This window comes from Echiichthys vipera, assembly GCF_963691815.1.
Source record: "Echiichthys vipera genome assembly, chromosome: 10".
NCBI classification, from domain to species: Eukaryota; Metazoa; Chordata; class Actinopteri; order Perciformes; family Trachinidae; genus Echiichthys; species Echiichthys vipera.
Window position 1 is genome coordinate 24,955,456 of NC_139835.1, and position 15,833 is coordinate 24,971,288.

Below are 15,833 nucleotides of genomic sequence, written 5' to 3' on the forward strand. Positions count from 1 at the left end.
TACTGTATATGGGCTAGTTTTATTTTAATTACACATACCTGGCACCGTGTTAGTGTGTTAACCTTGCTATTTATTTATACTGATTTATTTTGGCAGTCCACCTGATCATGTGTTTCCACCCAAAAAGCGTCTTTTTCTCTCTTTTTTCCTAATTTTTTGTGACAATCTCTCTAGTACTCACCTTCTTTTTCATTTTATTTATCTTATATCAGTTTCTGGAAAATCAAATTCTTGTATTTTTGCATTGTGGCTTGGGGGGAAATGTTTCAGGGATCCTTGAGGAAGTTGTATGAGTTCCTGAAGTTGTATTGTTTGTTCATGTAGTTGAAGTTGAGAGGCAGAAGGAGTAGATGTTACTGAATTTTTTTTTTTTAGATAAACCATCACTAACACTAAGTCTTTTTAAATGTCTTAAACTTGTCTGGAGGGGTTCTTTAAAACCTGTTGTGACACATATTGGCTCAGCGGTGCACTTCTTTCCAAACCCCCAATCACTGCAGAGATGTTCTGCTTGCTATTGCTATTTCCTGCAAACACACTTCTTAGTAAGCACAGCCATTGGCTACATTATGGGGGTGGTTTGTGACAGATGACACAGAGCTCCGTAGGCCAGATCAGTTACAGGAGTTTCGGGCCGCAGCTGACGGTACAGCACAGCACTGTGCGAGATTTTCCTTCCCTACATCTTTATCGTACGAGAATGTGTGTGTGTGTAAATGTGTGAGTGTGGGGTGGGTGTGAATGCCAGAGATAACCCACCCTGACTGAAGCCACAATCATAAATCTTACCGCAGCAGATAAAAGTGGACTGACCAGCAGGAAATGGGACACTACGAATTAGAAAGGGTTTACGATGAATTTATAGACTGTTTTATCTCAGCAGGTGCAAACACTGCAACAGGAAAGGATCTTGAGAGCAAAATAACTTTAGAGCTGCATTTAAAATGGTAAAAGAGATCTGCAGCAAAATCTATTCATTTCAATGTTTATATCGCTGTGATTCATGGAGAGCTCAGCCCATGTTCGTCCTGAGCAGAGGTCTTCATTAGCGAGGATAAGTTCGGGTGTTCAGGGCAGTTAACCTTCTGAACTAAATGTCCTGTTAGTTGTCAGCTAAAAAGCTCGCCAGCTCTCCTCCTCCAGTTACTCTTTATTGAATGATGTATAATCCTGAGCAAACTATGCTAGAGGGGAGTAAACGTCTCAGTATAAAGAAAATCCAAAGACTGACTCTTGCAGTATTTACTCTTCCCGTACTACATTTATTGTGACCATCATGCACCAAAACACCAACGCATATTCCTCTTGTGTGATCTGATTTACGACACCCCCACAGACGGCCCAGTCTATGTTACAGGATGCTATAAAGCCAAACGTATGCAATTTGTACGCTATCTTAGGGAATATGGCATTCTATTTAACGCTGTGAAACGTTGACCGGTACATCACCGTATCAGCACCGAAAGGACTTGATTAAAATTAGAAAAAAATGTTGTGGTTTGGCTTAGTATTCCCGGTCTCCCAGGAGAAGGTCCTGTGTTTCTGGGACGCATCCACCGCTCTGACCCTCTTCCCTATGCAGACTTTGGCGCTCTTATACTACATCATAACTTCTTTGCTCCAGACATCATTCTACAGTAATAAATACATGGATTATATTTCTTTTCGAAAATATATTTATGAACAGTAAATGGGGACAGCGTTGATTAAGCCTGACATGTCCGTCGTGTGGCCGAATGTCCAGTTCCAGGCTGTTCTTCACTGCTTAGTCGATCCATACTTGTCTAAACGGGTCAATTTCAGCTCCAATATATTTTCCGGTTTGAAACCTCTCAGCAACCTTTTTTTTTAAACTTACTGTCTCACTGTGAAGAAGCTTTACATTCAGAGCATAGTTTGTTTAAATGTGGTGCCGCGTTTCAAAGATCTGAGCAACCACCAACCGCCTGAAATAATACTGTACGATTCGTTACTTTGTTGGTGGATGGTTTTCAATGCTGGTTTACATACCGTTTCCATGTGAATGCAGTAGCGGATGTATTTATAGAAGCTGCTTAGATCAGCAACTTACTGACAGAAGGGTTACCGTGTGTGTGTGTGTGTGTGTGTGTGTGTGTGCGCGCTGTAACCAGATCTCAGAGGACCGAATTAAGACGGTCCTGTCGTCACACTATTCATCACACACACATGTCAAACATATCTCCTTTTCATACTGATCATAGAGGAAATGTAATAGGACTCTGTTTTTTACACTCACGTTGTAAAAATGACAAAATTAAGTGCAGTAACCAATAACAAGCATGCACTATAAAAATCACTGAGTATTTGATGGACACTCAAACACTGACGCTGAAAAAAAGGTCACGCGGTGGCAAGGCGGCAAGGCAGGGTTTGTAAAGGTTAAAGGAGTCCTGGAGAAGGCTCCAGTAATCCTTCAGGATGTTCTGGGGATCCTTGGGGTGGTTCATGTAATCCTGGAAAAGATTCCAGGGTTCTTTCAGAAAGTTCAAATGGTATTTTAAATAGTTTATGTAATCCTCGAGCAGATTCCAGAGTTCTTACAGAAAGTTCAAATGGCGTTTTAGGTAGTTTAAGTTGTTATGAGCAGATTCTAGGGTTCCTTTAGGAAGTTATAATGTCGTTTTAGGTAGTTTAAGTTGTTATGAGCAGATTCTAGGGTTCCTTTAGGAAGTTATAATGGCGTTTTAGGTAGTTTAAGTTGTTCTTGAGCAGATTCTAGGGTTCCTTTAGGAAGTTATAATGGTGTTTTAGGTAGTTTAAGTTGTTCTTGAGCAGATTCTAGGGTTCCTTTAGGAAGTTGTAATGGCGTTTTAGGTAGTTTAAGTTGTTCTTGAGCAGATTCTAGGGTTCCTTTAGGAAGTTATAATGGCGTTTTAGGTAGTTTAAGTTGTTCTTGAGCAGATTCTAGGGTTCTTTCAGGACATTAAAATGGTATTAGATAGTTTTAGTCATCCTCGAGCAGATTCCAGGGTTCTTCCAGAAAGTTCAAATGGTATTTGAGGTAGGTAAGTTGTCCTCGAGCAGATTCCAGAGTTCTTACAGAAAGTTCAAATGGCGTTTTAGGTAGTTTAAGTTGTTATGAGCAGATTCTAGGGTTCCTTTAGGAAGTTATAATGGCGTTTTAGGTAGTTTAAGTTGTTCCTGAGCAGATTCTAGGGTTCCTTTAGGAAGTTATAATGGTGTTTTAGGTAGTTTAAGTTGTTCTTGAGCAGATTCTAGGGTTCCTTTAGGAAGTTATAATGGCGTTTTAGGTAGTTTAAGTTGTTCTTGAGCAGATTCTAGGGTTCCTTTAGGAAGTTGTAATGGCGTTTTAGGTAGTTTAAGTTGTTCTTGAGCAGATTCTAGGGTTCCTTTAGGAAGTTATAATGGCGTTTTAGGTAGTTTAAGTTGTTCTTGAGCAGATTCTAGGGTTCTTTCAGGACATTAAAATGGTATTAGATAGTTTTAGTCATCCTCGAGCAGATTCCAGGGTTCTTCCAGAAAGTTCAAATGGTATTTGAGGTAGGTAAGTTGTCCTCGAGCAGATTCCAGAGTTCTTACAGAAAGTTCAAATGGCGTTTTAGGTAGTTTAAGTTGTTATGAGCAGATTCTAGGGTTCCTTTAGGAAGTTATAATGGCGTTTTAGGTAGTTTAAGTTGTTCTTGAGCAGATTCTAGGGTTCCTTTAGGAAGTTATAATGGTGTTTTAGGTAGTTTAAGTTGTTCTTGAGCAGATTCTAGGGTTCCTTTAGGAAGTTATAATGGCGTTTTAGGTAGTTTAAGTTGTTCTTGAGCAGATTCTAGGGTTCCTTTAGGAAGTTGTAATGGCGTTTTAGGTAGTTTAAGTTGTTCTTGAGCAGATTCTAGGGTTCCTTTAGGAAGTTATAATGGCGTTTTAGGTAGTTTAAGTTGTTCTTGAGCAGATTCTAGGGTTCTTTCAGGACATTAAAATGGTATTAGATAGTTTTAGTCATCCTCGAGCAGATTCCAGGGTTCTTCCAGAAAGTTCAAATGGTATTTGAGGTAGGTAAGTTGTCCTCGAGCAGATTCCAGAGTTCTTACAGAAAGTTCAAATGGCGTTTTAGGTAGTTTAAGTTGTTATGAGCAGATTCTAGGGTTCCTTTAGGAATTTATAATGGCGTTTTAGGTAGTTTAAGTTGTTCTTGAGCAGATTCTTGGGTTCTTTCAGGACATTAAAATGGTATTAGATAGTTTTAGTCATCCTCGAGCAGATTCCAGGGTTCTTCCAGAAAGTTCAAATGGTATTTGAGGTAGGTAAGTTGTCCTTGAGCAGATTCTAGGGTTCTTTCAGAAAACTAAAATGGTATTAGGTAGTTTAAGTCGTCCTTGAGCAGATTCTAGGGTTCCTTTAGGAAGTTATAATGGTTTTTAAGTAATCTGAGTAATCCTCAAGCAGATTCCAGGGTTCTTTCAGAAAGTTTAAATGGTATTTGAGGTAGGTAAGTCGTCCTTGAGCAGATTCTAGGGTTCCGTTAGGAAGTTTTAATGATGTTTAAGGTAGTTTAAGTTGTTCTTGAGCAGATTCCAGGGTTCCTTAAGGAAATTCTAATGGTATTTTAAGTGATTTGTGTAATCCTTGAGCAGATTCTAGGGTTCCTTTAGGAAGTTCAATTGGCGAGACAGTGCCAGTGGTCGTTGAAGAGACTTCCCTCATCAGAATAGGTTTGACACAGGGGAGATGACTTTGAGAAAGTTCAGCTGGTTCTCGTGTTGTTTTAGTTAAGAATGTCCTGAAATGTCCTTTTAGGTTTTTTTTCAAGGTGGTTCAAATGTACCTTGCGGTTGTTTCAATGGAGCTTGTGTAGATTGTAAGGGCGTCACTCTGCTTCAAGATGGGTGCTAAACAGATGGCCAAACAGCATCAGGAACCACCTCCCCCAACACCTTTTCAGTAGTGAAATTGGTGGACCATAGGGTCAAAGCACCCAGATTACTTAAGGCAGCTCCAGTGGGTCTGTTGGATATTTAAGGTGTTCTTGCAATGGATTAAGTAGTTCTTGATATGGTTAATTGAATCTTATTACTAGCATTACATCTTCATTTTGATTCCATTATTGAAGGTGAAGCTTTTATTGTGGTAGGTCCACCAAGCTGACACATTACACCATCTTTAAATAGACACTGATCTGTATTTACAATCATAAATAATCTCCGAGCTAATAACAGAACAGTGACAGTGATCTGAGCTGTTGTGTGTTTGGTTACATGTGTTAGATTACGGCACTGTGTTGTGTCTTGCTCTTGTGAACTTAATAATGAGCTGCAGTGATATATACAGACAATGACTCACAGCTCTGCTATATGATGATAAAGTCCAATAGCACACACACACACACACACACACACACACACACACACACACACACACACACACACACAGAGAGAGAGAGAGAAGTGGATTTAACACATGCCCCAATGGATTGTACTGAATTAAAGAGTTTGAATAAGTTATATGGCATTAACACTGGGGTTGGACGGGTTATAAGGCATTTAAAATGAGTTGGAATGTATTAGGTATCTACGTTGGGTTTAGATGGGTTATAAGGCATTTACATAAGTTAGGATGTCTTACAGGGCATTAAGAATGGGCTAGGATGGATTTTAAGGTATTAAAATTGGTCAGAATGGATTATAAAATATTTCAAATGATTAGAAGGGGTTATAAGGTATTTACATTGGGTTAGGATGGGTTATAAGGTATTTAGATTGGGTTAGGATGGGTTCTAAGGTATTTAGATTGGGTTAGGGTGGGTTATAAGGTATTTAGTTTGGTTAGGGTGGGTTATAAGGTATTTACATTGGGTTATGATGGGTTATAAGGTATTTACATTGGGTTATAATGGGTTATAAGGTATTTACATTGGGTTATGATGGGTTATAAGGTATTTACATTGATTAGGATGGGTTATAAGGTATTTACATTGGGTTATGATGGGTTATAAGGTATTTACATTGGATTAGGATGGGTTATAAGGTATTTACATTGGGTTATGATGGGTTATAAGGTATTTACATTGGATTAGGATGGGTTATAAGGTATTTAGATTGGGTTAGGATGGGTTATATGGTATTTACATTGGGTTAGGATGGGTTATAAGGTATTTACATTGGGTTAGGATGGGTTATATGTTATTTAGATTGAGTTAGGATGGGTTATATGGTATTTAGATTGGGTTAGGGTGGGTTATAAGGTATTTAGATTGAGTTAGGATGGGTTATATGTTATTTAGATTGGGTTACGGCAGGTTATATGGTATTTAGATTGGGTTAGAATGGTTTGTAAGATATTTAGGGTTAGTATGGGTTAAAAAGCATTAAAATGGGTTATAATGGGTTTTAAGACATTGAGAAATAGGTTAGGATGAGTTATAAGGCCTTCAGAATTGATTGAGATGGGGTTTAAAGCATTTGGAGTGGGTTAAAGGGTTACATGACACAGGATGAGTTGGATTATTTATGAACTGTAAAGCATTTAGAATTGGTTGGACTGGTTTATAGTGTATTTAAAATGGGATAAAATGGGTCAACTTAATTTAATTTGGACAGATGGTTAAAACCAATAAGACGTACTTCTCCTCCTCTTCTTTTTCTTCTGTTTCTCCTTCCCTTCTTCCTCCTCCTCCTCCTCCTCCTCGTCCTCCTGTCAGGGCTGATTCAGTTGCTTTGAGTGTTTCCGCCCACACTCGTGTTATGAAAGAATTCACTGCAGGGCTTCTACAAGCGGTGACTATAAGCATACACAGATAGAAGAAATACGCCCATGCCTCATCAGATCTACTCTGTATTTGTGAATACTGTGTATGTATACAGTATATGTAACACCTCCTCACATTTAATTTGGACTCAGAAGCAGCACTTCTTTTCCTCAAACGGCCCACTGCACACATGAACGTTAAAAGAATCATGTGCTCATGCGACTCGTGCTGGCTTTGAAATGTGTATTATACATAATAGTTGATTTTTAAATGACAGTTCAAGTTTCTTTATCATTTCACAGTCATTTTCTGTTGTAACAGCTGCATGTTGCATAATGTGTATGACCCTTTATTTGGTCACTGTGGGAAAATTTAGGCTACTTAGCGACTCTCTGCCTCTTTAAATGGAGATGACGAAGAGTACCAGGGGTTGGGTGTACAGAGTAACTCCTACTGACCCTGTGGCAACTGGACACATGGACACATTATGTGAGCTGCTCATTCACCCTTTCTCTTTCTTTTTCATCTCTTTATTATAAACTGTCTTTGCCTCCAGCTGCTGCAGCTCCATATGTTCTTCATGTTGTTACTATAAAGTAAATCAGCCGCGCAGGTCTCTAGGTTGAAATGACATAAATATCTGAGTGAGATGGATTTCCCTCATTAGCACTTCTGAGGCCAAGACACTTCTTTGCCAAGGAGTGTCTGTATCACTCAGCCAACGGACCAGCTCAAGATCCATTTACTGACCTGCTTACGTCGGCACAAATGGATCCTGGTCCAACAGTGTTTTTGGAAACATAATAAATCTGTTTATTTAACAAAAACCTCAATGTCCGTGACATACTCCAACCTTAAAGGAATAGTCAAATTGATATTTTTTTCATGATCTCACAGATGTATCCCGTTTGCCTGGAATGACAAAATGTTTTCTCAGTTGAATGTAATCTTTCTGCAGACTGAGCGGACATACTGTAACGTACGTTCCTTTGAAAAAGAAGACGAGAGCAGATCGGTGCAGTCTGTGGAAATGTTATATTCAAACATTGGTTTCGCCTTGGGCAATCATTTCACCACGAGAATACACACCTGTGAAATCACAAAATGTTTTTCCACAGGAGGCTCTCTCTGTAAGAACATCTGAAGTATTAAACACGTCTATTTCTGTTGAGCCATTTTGAAAGGACATCACCTTCTCTGTTTGACATTAAATGGAGCGCTAATCACTTACAGTGATGCTCCAGGAACCCAAGAGCACACAAATCAATAATAGTGTCATCAGTTATTGGAAATCAATTATTTAAACTCTCTCCGTCTGTCTGTTTCCAGGAAGTGGGTGTGGTGCAGTGGGCGGGGCGTTGCCAGGGTTGATTGGCGCCACTGGTCCCTCGGTGATGATGAAACCATTCCTGACATTTCCTGTAGAGACAACGTCGCCAGTTGGACTTTTCCCAAACTTCAATACGGTATGACTCTGTGTGTGTGTGTATGTGTGTGTGTGTGTGTGTGTGTGTGTGTGTGTGTGTGTGTGTGTGTCCGCCCCCTTGTGTGAGGGACAATAACAGTGACAGGGTGTTGTGGCTGCAGGCAGTACAGACGGACTGTGATAAAGAGACCTGTCTCTTTGTCAGCAACACTCTGTCATCACACGTTCAGACAATACTGGGCAGGCTGGTGACCTCTGACCTCTGTGTGCCTCCTGCAGATGGACCCGGTGCAAAAGGCCGTCATCAACCACACCTTTGGCGTTACTTTGGTGCCCAGGAAGAGACAAGTCATCTCGTGCAATGTATGCCAGCTGAGGTTTAACTCTGATGTAAGTGTCTGTCTTTGTGTTTCTGTGTGTGTTTAATTTGTAGATCCGATTCTTCATCCTCTTCCAGTCAGTTTGATTCTGTTTCCATGATCAACTTCCTGTCTTCCAGTTTTAACTCCAACTGTTCTGTCCATCCACGACCTTAAGGAGATTTCAAGCCAGAATGAGTAAAATTCATCTCATCTCATCTCATCTTCATCCGCTTATCTCGGGTCGGGTCGAGGGTGCAGCAACTTAAGCAGGGGACCCCAAACTTCCCTTTCCCGGCACCACATTAACCAGCTCTAACTGCGGGATCCCAAGGCGTTCCCAGGCCAGTGTGGAGATATAATCTCTCCACCTGGTCCTGGGTCTTCCCCGAGTAATTATGAGTAATTATGAGTAAAATTCACATGTGGATTTTCCACATGAGGAATATGCACGTTGTGGCCGCTGCAAATGATCCGCGTTTCCGTGTTCCATTTTCGTCACACAAAAACAATGCGAGGCAACCGTGGGTCAACTGAGTTTGTGCGTTTCCAAGACACCCTCACCTGCAGGTAGTGCTCTCTGGCAGTATCCACCGGTGCGTCTCATTGCTTAAAATGAATGAAGAGAACCGACCAGTTACCTGAAACAAGGTTCAGCTCAGCTCCACATGATATAATTATATATTTAATATGTAATTTATGTTGTTAGTGAGGCCAGAATAAAGGACTGTTTACAACTTGTGCTGCCTGTTAAAACACTAACGCAGACGACCTCTCTCCTTTGAAAACTTAAATAAGGTTGAGTGACAGTAAACATGGGCGTGTGTGTATAATTAGGTCGCACGGACGCACATGCATGATTGTAACACATTAATTATTAGTCTGTGAAGAGGAACCACTAGTCTCTTTCCTTCTTTCTCTTTACTCTCATGCGTGTCCGCCCTCTGCATGTGTACTTTCTTACTTATTTGTTGGGTGATTGCTTGATTCATTGATCAAACATATACAGTATAAATATATACAGTATATATCCACATGTGGAAATATGCTGGACTGATTGATTCATTGGTCATTTTTGTTCCACAGCAGTGTGCAAGCATTCATAAGAAGCCACTAAATCAGTTAATATTACATATTTCTGTGCAAACTTTTCAATCTGCGCTTGCTGTGAAACGGCTTCCTTGCGAAAAATTACTAAATTTAAATTAAGATTGCTAATTTATTTTGTCGGCAGAGAACTTCTAAATAAAATATGTTGTTGTGATGCTTGTTGCAGCTGAGACTGATACTTGCAAGGCTTGTTTCCCATTCTTCTTGCTTCTGTGTCCTGGATTATCCTTTCAGACGTTCCTACAAAGCAGCAGGTGTAGGTGTAACCCCTACCCTCTATATTATTGCTGCGCGGTGCAAATGACACTCCGCTCATTCACATAATGACTGCAGAGAGGTAACGAGCTGCGTCGTTAGCGAAATGCCAGTCAAACATGACTAATTTATGAGCTGTTTCAATTATTCATGAGTGAACATGAAAACAGGAATCACTTCTCAGGAGACGAAGAGAGGAGTAAAAGGGCAGAATTAACTCAGTCTAATAAACTGAATAAAAGCTGAGTCATGAAGCCTCCAGACAGTCACATGAGGACACTGTTCACCAGGTTTGTGTCAGTGTCTTGAAACACTGTCACTCTGGGCTTGTTGCACTGTATGGTGACACTCTTAACTGTTAATGCTCAACTCAGGCTCCATATTTTAAGTCCGTATACTGTACGTCCCAACATAGAGGCTCTCAAACTCCTGGTGGTTGATGCACATGCCTAAGGACTGATTAGACCTAATACTCCAATATCCACCTGACAGGCTATCTGTATCTGAATATCTTGTAATGGAAAAGACACGTAAACGCACAGATTATTACAACCATGTCATTTCTGTTTGTCCAGTACTTTTGTTTTTGACTTACTCATTGTAATGCCATTCTTATCAGCATATCTGTGTTAAAGTTGTACTACGTAAGATGTTCATCTATTTAATGGTTTTTTAAAGTTACTATCTATCAACGAGGGAGTTAAAACAATGCTGTTTTATCATGTTGCCGAGTATCACAATATCTGTGTCCGTGGCGACATTCGCGGGCTAGATGTGAATAGGCCGCCATGTTAGTGACGCTGCTGACAGCGGTTGGTCAGCTGGCCCAACTCGTCACTAACGTTATGCTACGTTCACTTGTAATCGGGAACTTCCAACTTGAGTCAGGCTTGTAGTAAGGGTAGAAGTGAAATAGGAACAATGTGTTTGTGTATGGATTTAAGAGGGTAACATATAGGTGACTGGAAGTAGAGGTGAATGTGTTTCAATAAAGTTTACAAAAGAGCAACAAATTTGAATTTTAAAAAATTGCCAAAACACATAGTGACCGTGAACATGACAAGATGGAGGCTCTGAAAGAACACGCTCCCTGCAGTTACATCTTACTGCAAAAAACGTCGCTAGAACTTTAATGTGTGAATTAGCAGCTGTCAGTATGGTAACTAAATTAAGATAGTGAACCTGTTAAATATCATTAATATTAAAAGCTTAGGAGTGTAATGCTTAACCAGTACTGTTGGTCGAGTACTCTTTTAATAACATGGACAGGAACATACTGCAATTTTGCAGAAAGACTGGAAGAGTTGCAAGACAGGAAGTGCCATCAAGACTTCTGCAGACCACAAAAACAAAGCAAAACGGAAAATTAAAACCTCTCTGTATGTCTCTCAGTCTCAGGCAGAAGCTCACTACAGAGGCAGTCGTCACGCTAAGAAGCTCAAGTCTCAAGAGAACAAGACCAAGGCCAAGCTGTCAATCACTAGAGAGACCAATGGGAGCAGCACAAGTCCTGTTTGCCACGCCCCTCCTGTCTCCACTAACAGCAGCACCAATCAGCACACAGGTTGAGTTTGATAACACTGATGGAAATACTGTTTTATTTCAGGGTGAGTTCGGTCACGGTGTGTTTTCAATTTCTTCCTCTTCTTTTTCCTTCTCCTCCTCCTCTCGCCCGTCCTCCTTCCAGATCTCTTATCTGGCCTCGCCGACTCCTTTCCTCTCAAACCCTTCCTCCTCCCTTCTTTCTCCCCCCTCTCCTCCGCCTCCCCCTCCTCTAGCAGACCAGGCAGTGAGCCTCCTCCCTCCAGTCCTCCCACAGCTCTCCCCGCCCCGGGCCTCTTCTCCTCTTCTTCCTCTTCCTCTCCCCCGTCTTCCAAAGCCTCTCCTCCTCCCCCTCTTCCGGCTCCTGTCACCTCTTCACCCCCTGCTCTTCCTCCTCCTCCACCTTCCCAGGCCTCCTCCCAGGATGCTCCTCTCTCAGCAGAGTCAGAGGAGGAGAAGGCAAAGAAGTTGCTGTACTGCTCTTTGTGTAAAGTCGCCGTCAACTCTCTGTCCCAGCTGGAGGCTCATAATGCAGGTGAGGAGGAACGAGAGATGTTTTCATTTGCTGCCATTTTTCATCTCTTCAGTGGAAGCTTGATTGACGTTTTAATCAGAAACATCATGATTTCCATTATCGATTAATCGATTCATTAAGTCTCTACAGTTTGATTCAGAGATAAACTGAAACTAGTGGGATGGAAGGAAGGAAAACGGAAAGACAATTTGCAAAATGAGCAACAATAATTGAAAGTATACAAGGTTTGCGTCTCTTCTTTTATAGAAGTTTGGCTTCTGTGTGTCTCTGTTTTGCAGGTTCGAAGCACAAGACGATGCTGGAGGCTCGGAGCGGCGCCGGGCCAATTAAGGCCTACCCTCGAGCCGGAGCCAAGCTGAAGAACGGCAGCAGCAGCTCTGTGCTGAAGGGCTCCGGCCTGCAGAACAAAACCTTCCACTGCCAGATCTGTGACGTCCATGTCAACTCAGAGATCCAGCTCAAACAGGTAGGAACACAGCCTGCACATACAGTAAATAGGCAGGAAATAGGAAGTGATTTAAGACGGTGTGACAGTTTCATTTGTAATATAGTAATAATGGTGAGAAAACAGAAAAACATATCAGTTTGTTGTTGCAGCACATCTCCAGCAGGAGGCACAAAGACCGAGTGGCAGGAAAACCCAGCAAACCCAAATACAGCCCTTATAACAAACAACAGCGCAGCTCACTCACTGTAAGTGTCTCTCTACCACTCTCTCTCTCTCTCTCTCTCTCTCTCTGTCTCTCTCTCTCTCTCTCTCTCTCTCTGTCTCTCTCTCTCTAGCTCAAATTCAAATGTGCTTCACTGGCATGAACCATAATTAATAATGCTATTGCACAAATCAATAAACACATCAATAAAATGTAAATGTTACTATAAATTAATAATGGGAGACATCATTTCAGAATAAATGATTATTTGTTCCTGAATGATTAATTCATACATTTATTTATGTTTATTATTATCCATACATGTTCTTGCTTTTATCTCCTTTCCTTATTTCCTCATCTCCTCTTTGCTCCTCTCATCTCCTTGTTTCCTTTTCTGTTGTTTTCTCTCCTTCTCACCTCCTTGTTTCCTCTTTTTGTCTCCTCTTATCTTGTTTTCTCTCCTCTCACGTATTTGTTTACTCTCTTTATCTCCTCTTCTTTTTTTTCTCACCTCTTCTCTCTTCCCACCTCCTCTTGTCTCCTCTCCTTTTTTCCTCGTCTTGTTCCCTCTCTTTGTCTCCTCTTCTCTTGCTTTCTCTCCTCTCACCACCTTGTTTCCTTTTCTTGTCCCCTCTCCTCTCCTTGTTTCCTCTCCATATCTCCTCTTCTCTTTTTTTCTCTCCTCTCCTTGTCTCCTCTTTTTCTCTCCTCTTATCTTGTTTTCCCTCCTCTCAACTCCTTGTTTCCTTTTCCTGCTCCTCTCATTGTCTCCTCTTCTCTTGTTTTATCACCTCTTCTCTCTTCTCACCTCCTTGTTTTCTCTTTTTGTCCCCGTCTCCGTTTCTCCTCTCTTCTCCTCCTCAGCAGGAGCTGGTGAAGCCCTCTGTCTCTCCCTCCTTCCTCTCCACTCCCTTTGCTCCTCCGCCCTCCTCCCTCACCTCCACCATCTCGCTCCCTCCCTCCTCCTCTCTCTCCTCCTCCCCCCTCCTCGCTCCCACCTCCTCACCCCTCTCCCCTACCATATCTCTCCATCCTCGCCCTCTAGCTTCCTCATCCCTCTTCACTGCATCCTTCCTGCGTCCTGCTCCTGGACCAATCAGGACGAGCCAAGGGTCGATCCTCTTCGCACCCTACTGATGGCAGAGCCGGCGGTGGGGAGTCGAACCAGGGACCTTTGACGTCTGACCTCTAGTTTGTTGGAGTCCAGAAGAGACATCAGCTCTGCCATCGTGGCTGCAGGGATTCAAACCTTCAAAAAAGGACTCCAGAGGACAGAAGCTCCTCCTCCTACTTCTGTCTGGATCTGGATCGCAGGTCCGAAGCTTCACAGCGGACCGGACGGCAACCTGTGATGATTTTATTCAGACCAGAACAGAACAGAGCCGGAGAGGTACCCGCACATCCTGTAAAACCGTCACGGAAAAGTCCTGGAAAAATTACAGAACTGCCCCGATATTCCTAGTAAGCAATAAGTCGTCCTGGAAAAAAAAAACACAGTGTGCAGCTTTTTGTCATCATTTGTCCTTTTGTCCAGATTTAAAACAACCAACTTGAAGAAAAACAAGTGAAACGTTGAACTTGTGCATGGAAACATAGAGATTTATATTTTTCTTTCTTTGACCTTTTTACCAAAAAAACGAACCCTAAAGTACCTCATCGTGTGTGGCAACAATGACTCTCTGCGGCAGCCTGAATCTACTGAAAATAAAGCTGCCGTTTGTTTTTAATGTATTTAATTTTGGTTTGACTGAGGTTACAAGAATCAGAACCAGGATTTGTGGGGAATCGACAAGCCGAATATAAAAAATATCTCAGTGACGCCTGAAACCTGCTCTGATTTTAAGGCTAAAAATGCAGCTTATGTTAAGACCAGACACAAAGGTGGACAAGGAAGTCTGGACTCAGAACCCGGTTCAGGTTCAGGTCTGGTTGGGTCAGGTCCTCAGAGTTTGGAGTGGGTTATTTCTGTCTGAACAAATCTTCTCTAAACAGTCTTCCTGTTGCTGGAGAAGCTAACCAGCGCAAACCTGATGTCAGACGTCCTCCTTCTCATGTTCAGCTCGTTCCTAACATACAGCAGAACGATAGATTGAAGGATAAGGCAGAGTGTGTGTTCTATATTTTTTATATCGTCAGACAAATGTTTGGAGTTTGAACCGAAGTATGAGGACCTGAACGGCTCGTCCTTATACCCGATGTCCACACTTCCACTCCCCCTGTACCTGCTGTCGTCTCCACTGCCGGTGTGCTACAGACTCACTCTGCACTCTGAACCGGGCTTCTTCCTGGTTTTACAGTGAAAAAAAAAGCCTTTCGTCCTGACTGTTGTCTGGTTTGAAGTCTTCACCTTCCTGCTGTTACTGAACTTTCTGGAGTTTAAAGCGTCCGAGGAACTTTTAAAGACTTTTAACACGTCACTGGAACTTTTCACAGCCTGCAACAGCAAAGGAACTTATTCTTAAACAAGCTTATTCACTCTCCATGAGAAAAAAAACAACAAAAACACTAACATTGATCTGGTTGCTTTCTCTGTGCTCTAGTAATTTATTTCACAGTGTATGTTATAAATATTCTCCCAAAGCTTTTTCGCAACTTTCAAACAACCGCATGATCCGTCCAACCAACACTTAAGTCCACATGAACTCCTTAGATATGTCCTCTAGTGCCACCCTCAGGACACATATCACACTTTTAGCTTTGCTACCAGTAAAGCTCTAAACTAAATCATCAGCATGTTATGTGTGACAAAATGATCTCAACTCAAACATCCACATCCCAGCTTTATTCTGAGCTTTTCAGCTGTTCATTCAGTTTCTTGTGGCTGAGGTATTTTATTATTTTGCGATTGTTTTTGTACCCTACACCCTGCCTCTCCCGGTCTCTTTAATTGAATCATGACAGGAGCCTGTTCGTATCTCGAATCACGTAAAAATCACCTTTGAGCACAGAAAAAACTCTTGTTAAACCATGTGTGTAAATACATACAACCTGCCGGGGCTTATTTTCTTTGAAGGGCTCAAATGCTCTGTTTTCAAAGGTAGGTATGGCTGAACTGGAGTAAAACCGATCACTGACACGGGCCGACTTAAAACACGAAACATCTGAGGGGTGAAAATCGTTTCTTTGATTACTTGCATCCCTGCCATCTTACTTTCTGTAAGTTACTGTGCGAGCATGTAAAATAAACCAAAAATAAGCAAAGATCCCATTGTAGAAAACTGAACAAGCAAATATGAAAAAC

At 41.6% G+C, this 15,833-nt stretch overlaps 1 protein-coding gene across 1 annotated transcript in view; it reads left to right on the forward strand.

Moving 5' to 3' along the window:
* Positions 1-15,018, forward strand: part of znf385b (zinc finger protein 385B) — a gene marked incomplete at its 5' end in the record, with an annotated part of 29,049 nt that extends 14,031 nt beyond the window's left edge. The window contains 7 exons of the mRNA XM_083922093.1: positions 8,045-8,181; positions 8,421-8,531; positions 11,258-11,429; positions 11,553-11,942; positions 12,221-12,408; positions 12,540-12,635; positions 13,457-15,018. Of these exons, the coding sequence (XP_083778219.1) occupies positions 8,045-8,181; positions 8,421-8,531; positions 11,258-11,429; positions 11,553-11,942; positions 12,221-12,408; positions 12,540-12,635; positions 13,457-13,729 (1,367 nt within the window). The 3' untranslated portion in view covers positions 13,730-15,018. The remainder of the gene's footprint in view (positions 1-8,044; positions 8,182-8,420; positions 8,532-11,257; positions 11,430-11,552; positions 11,943-12,220; positions 12,409-12,539; positions 12,636-13,456) is intronic.
* Positions 15,019-15,833: the final 815 nt, after the last annotated feature.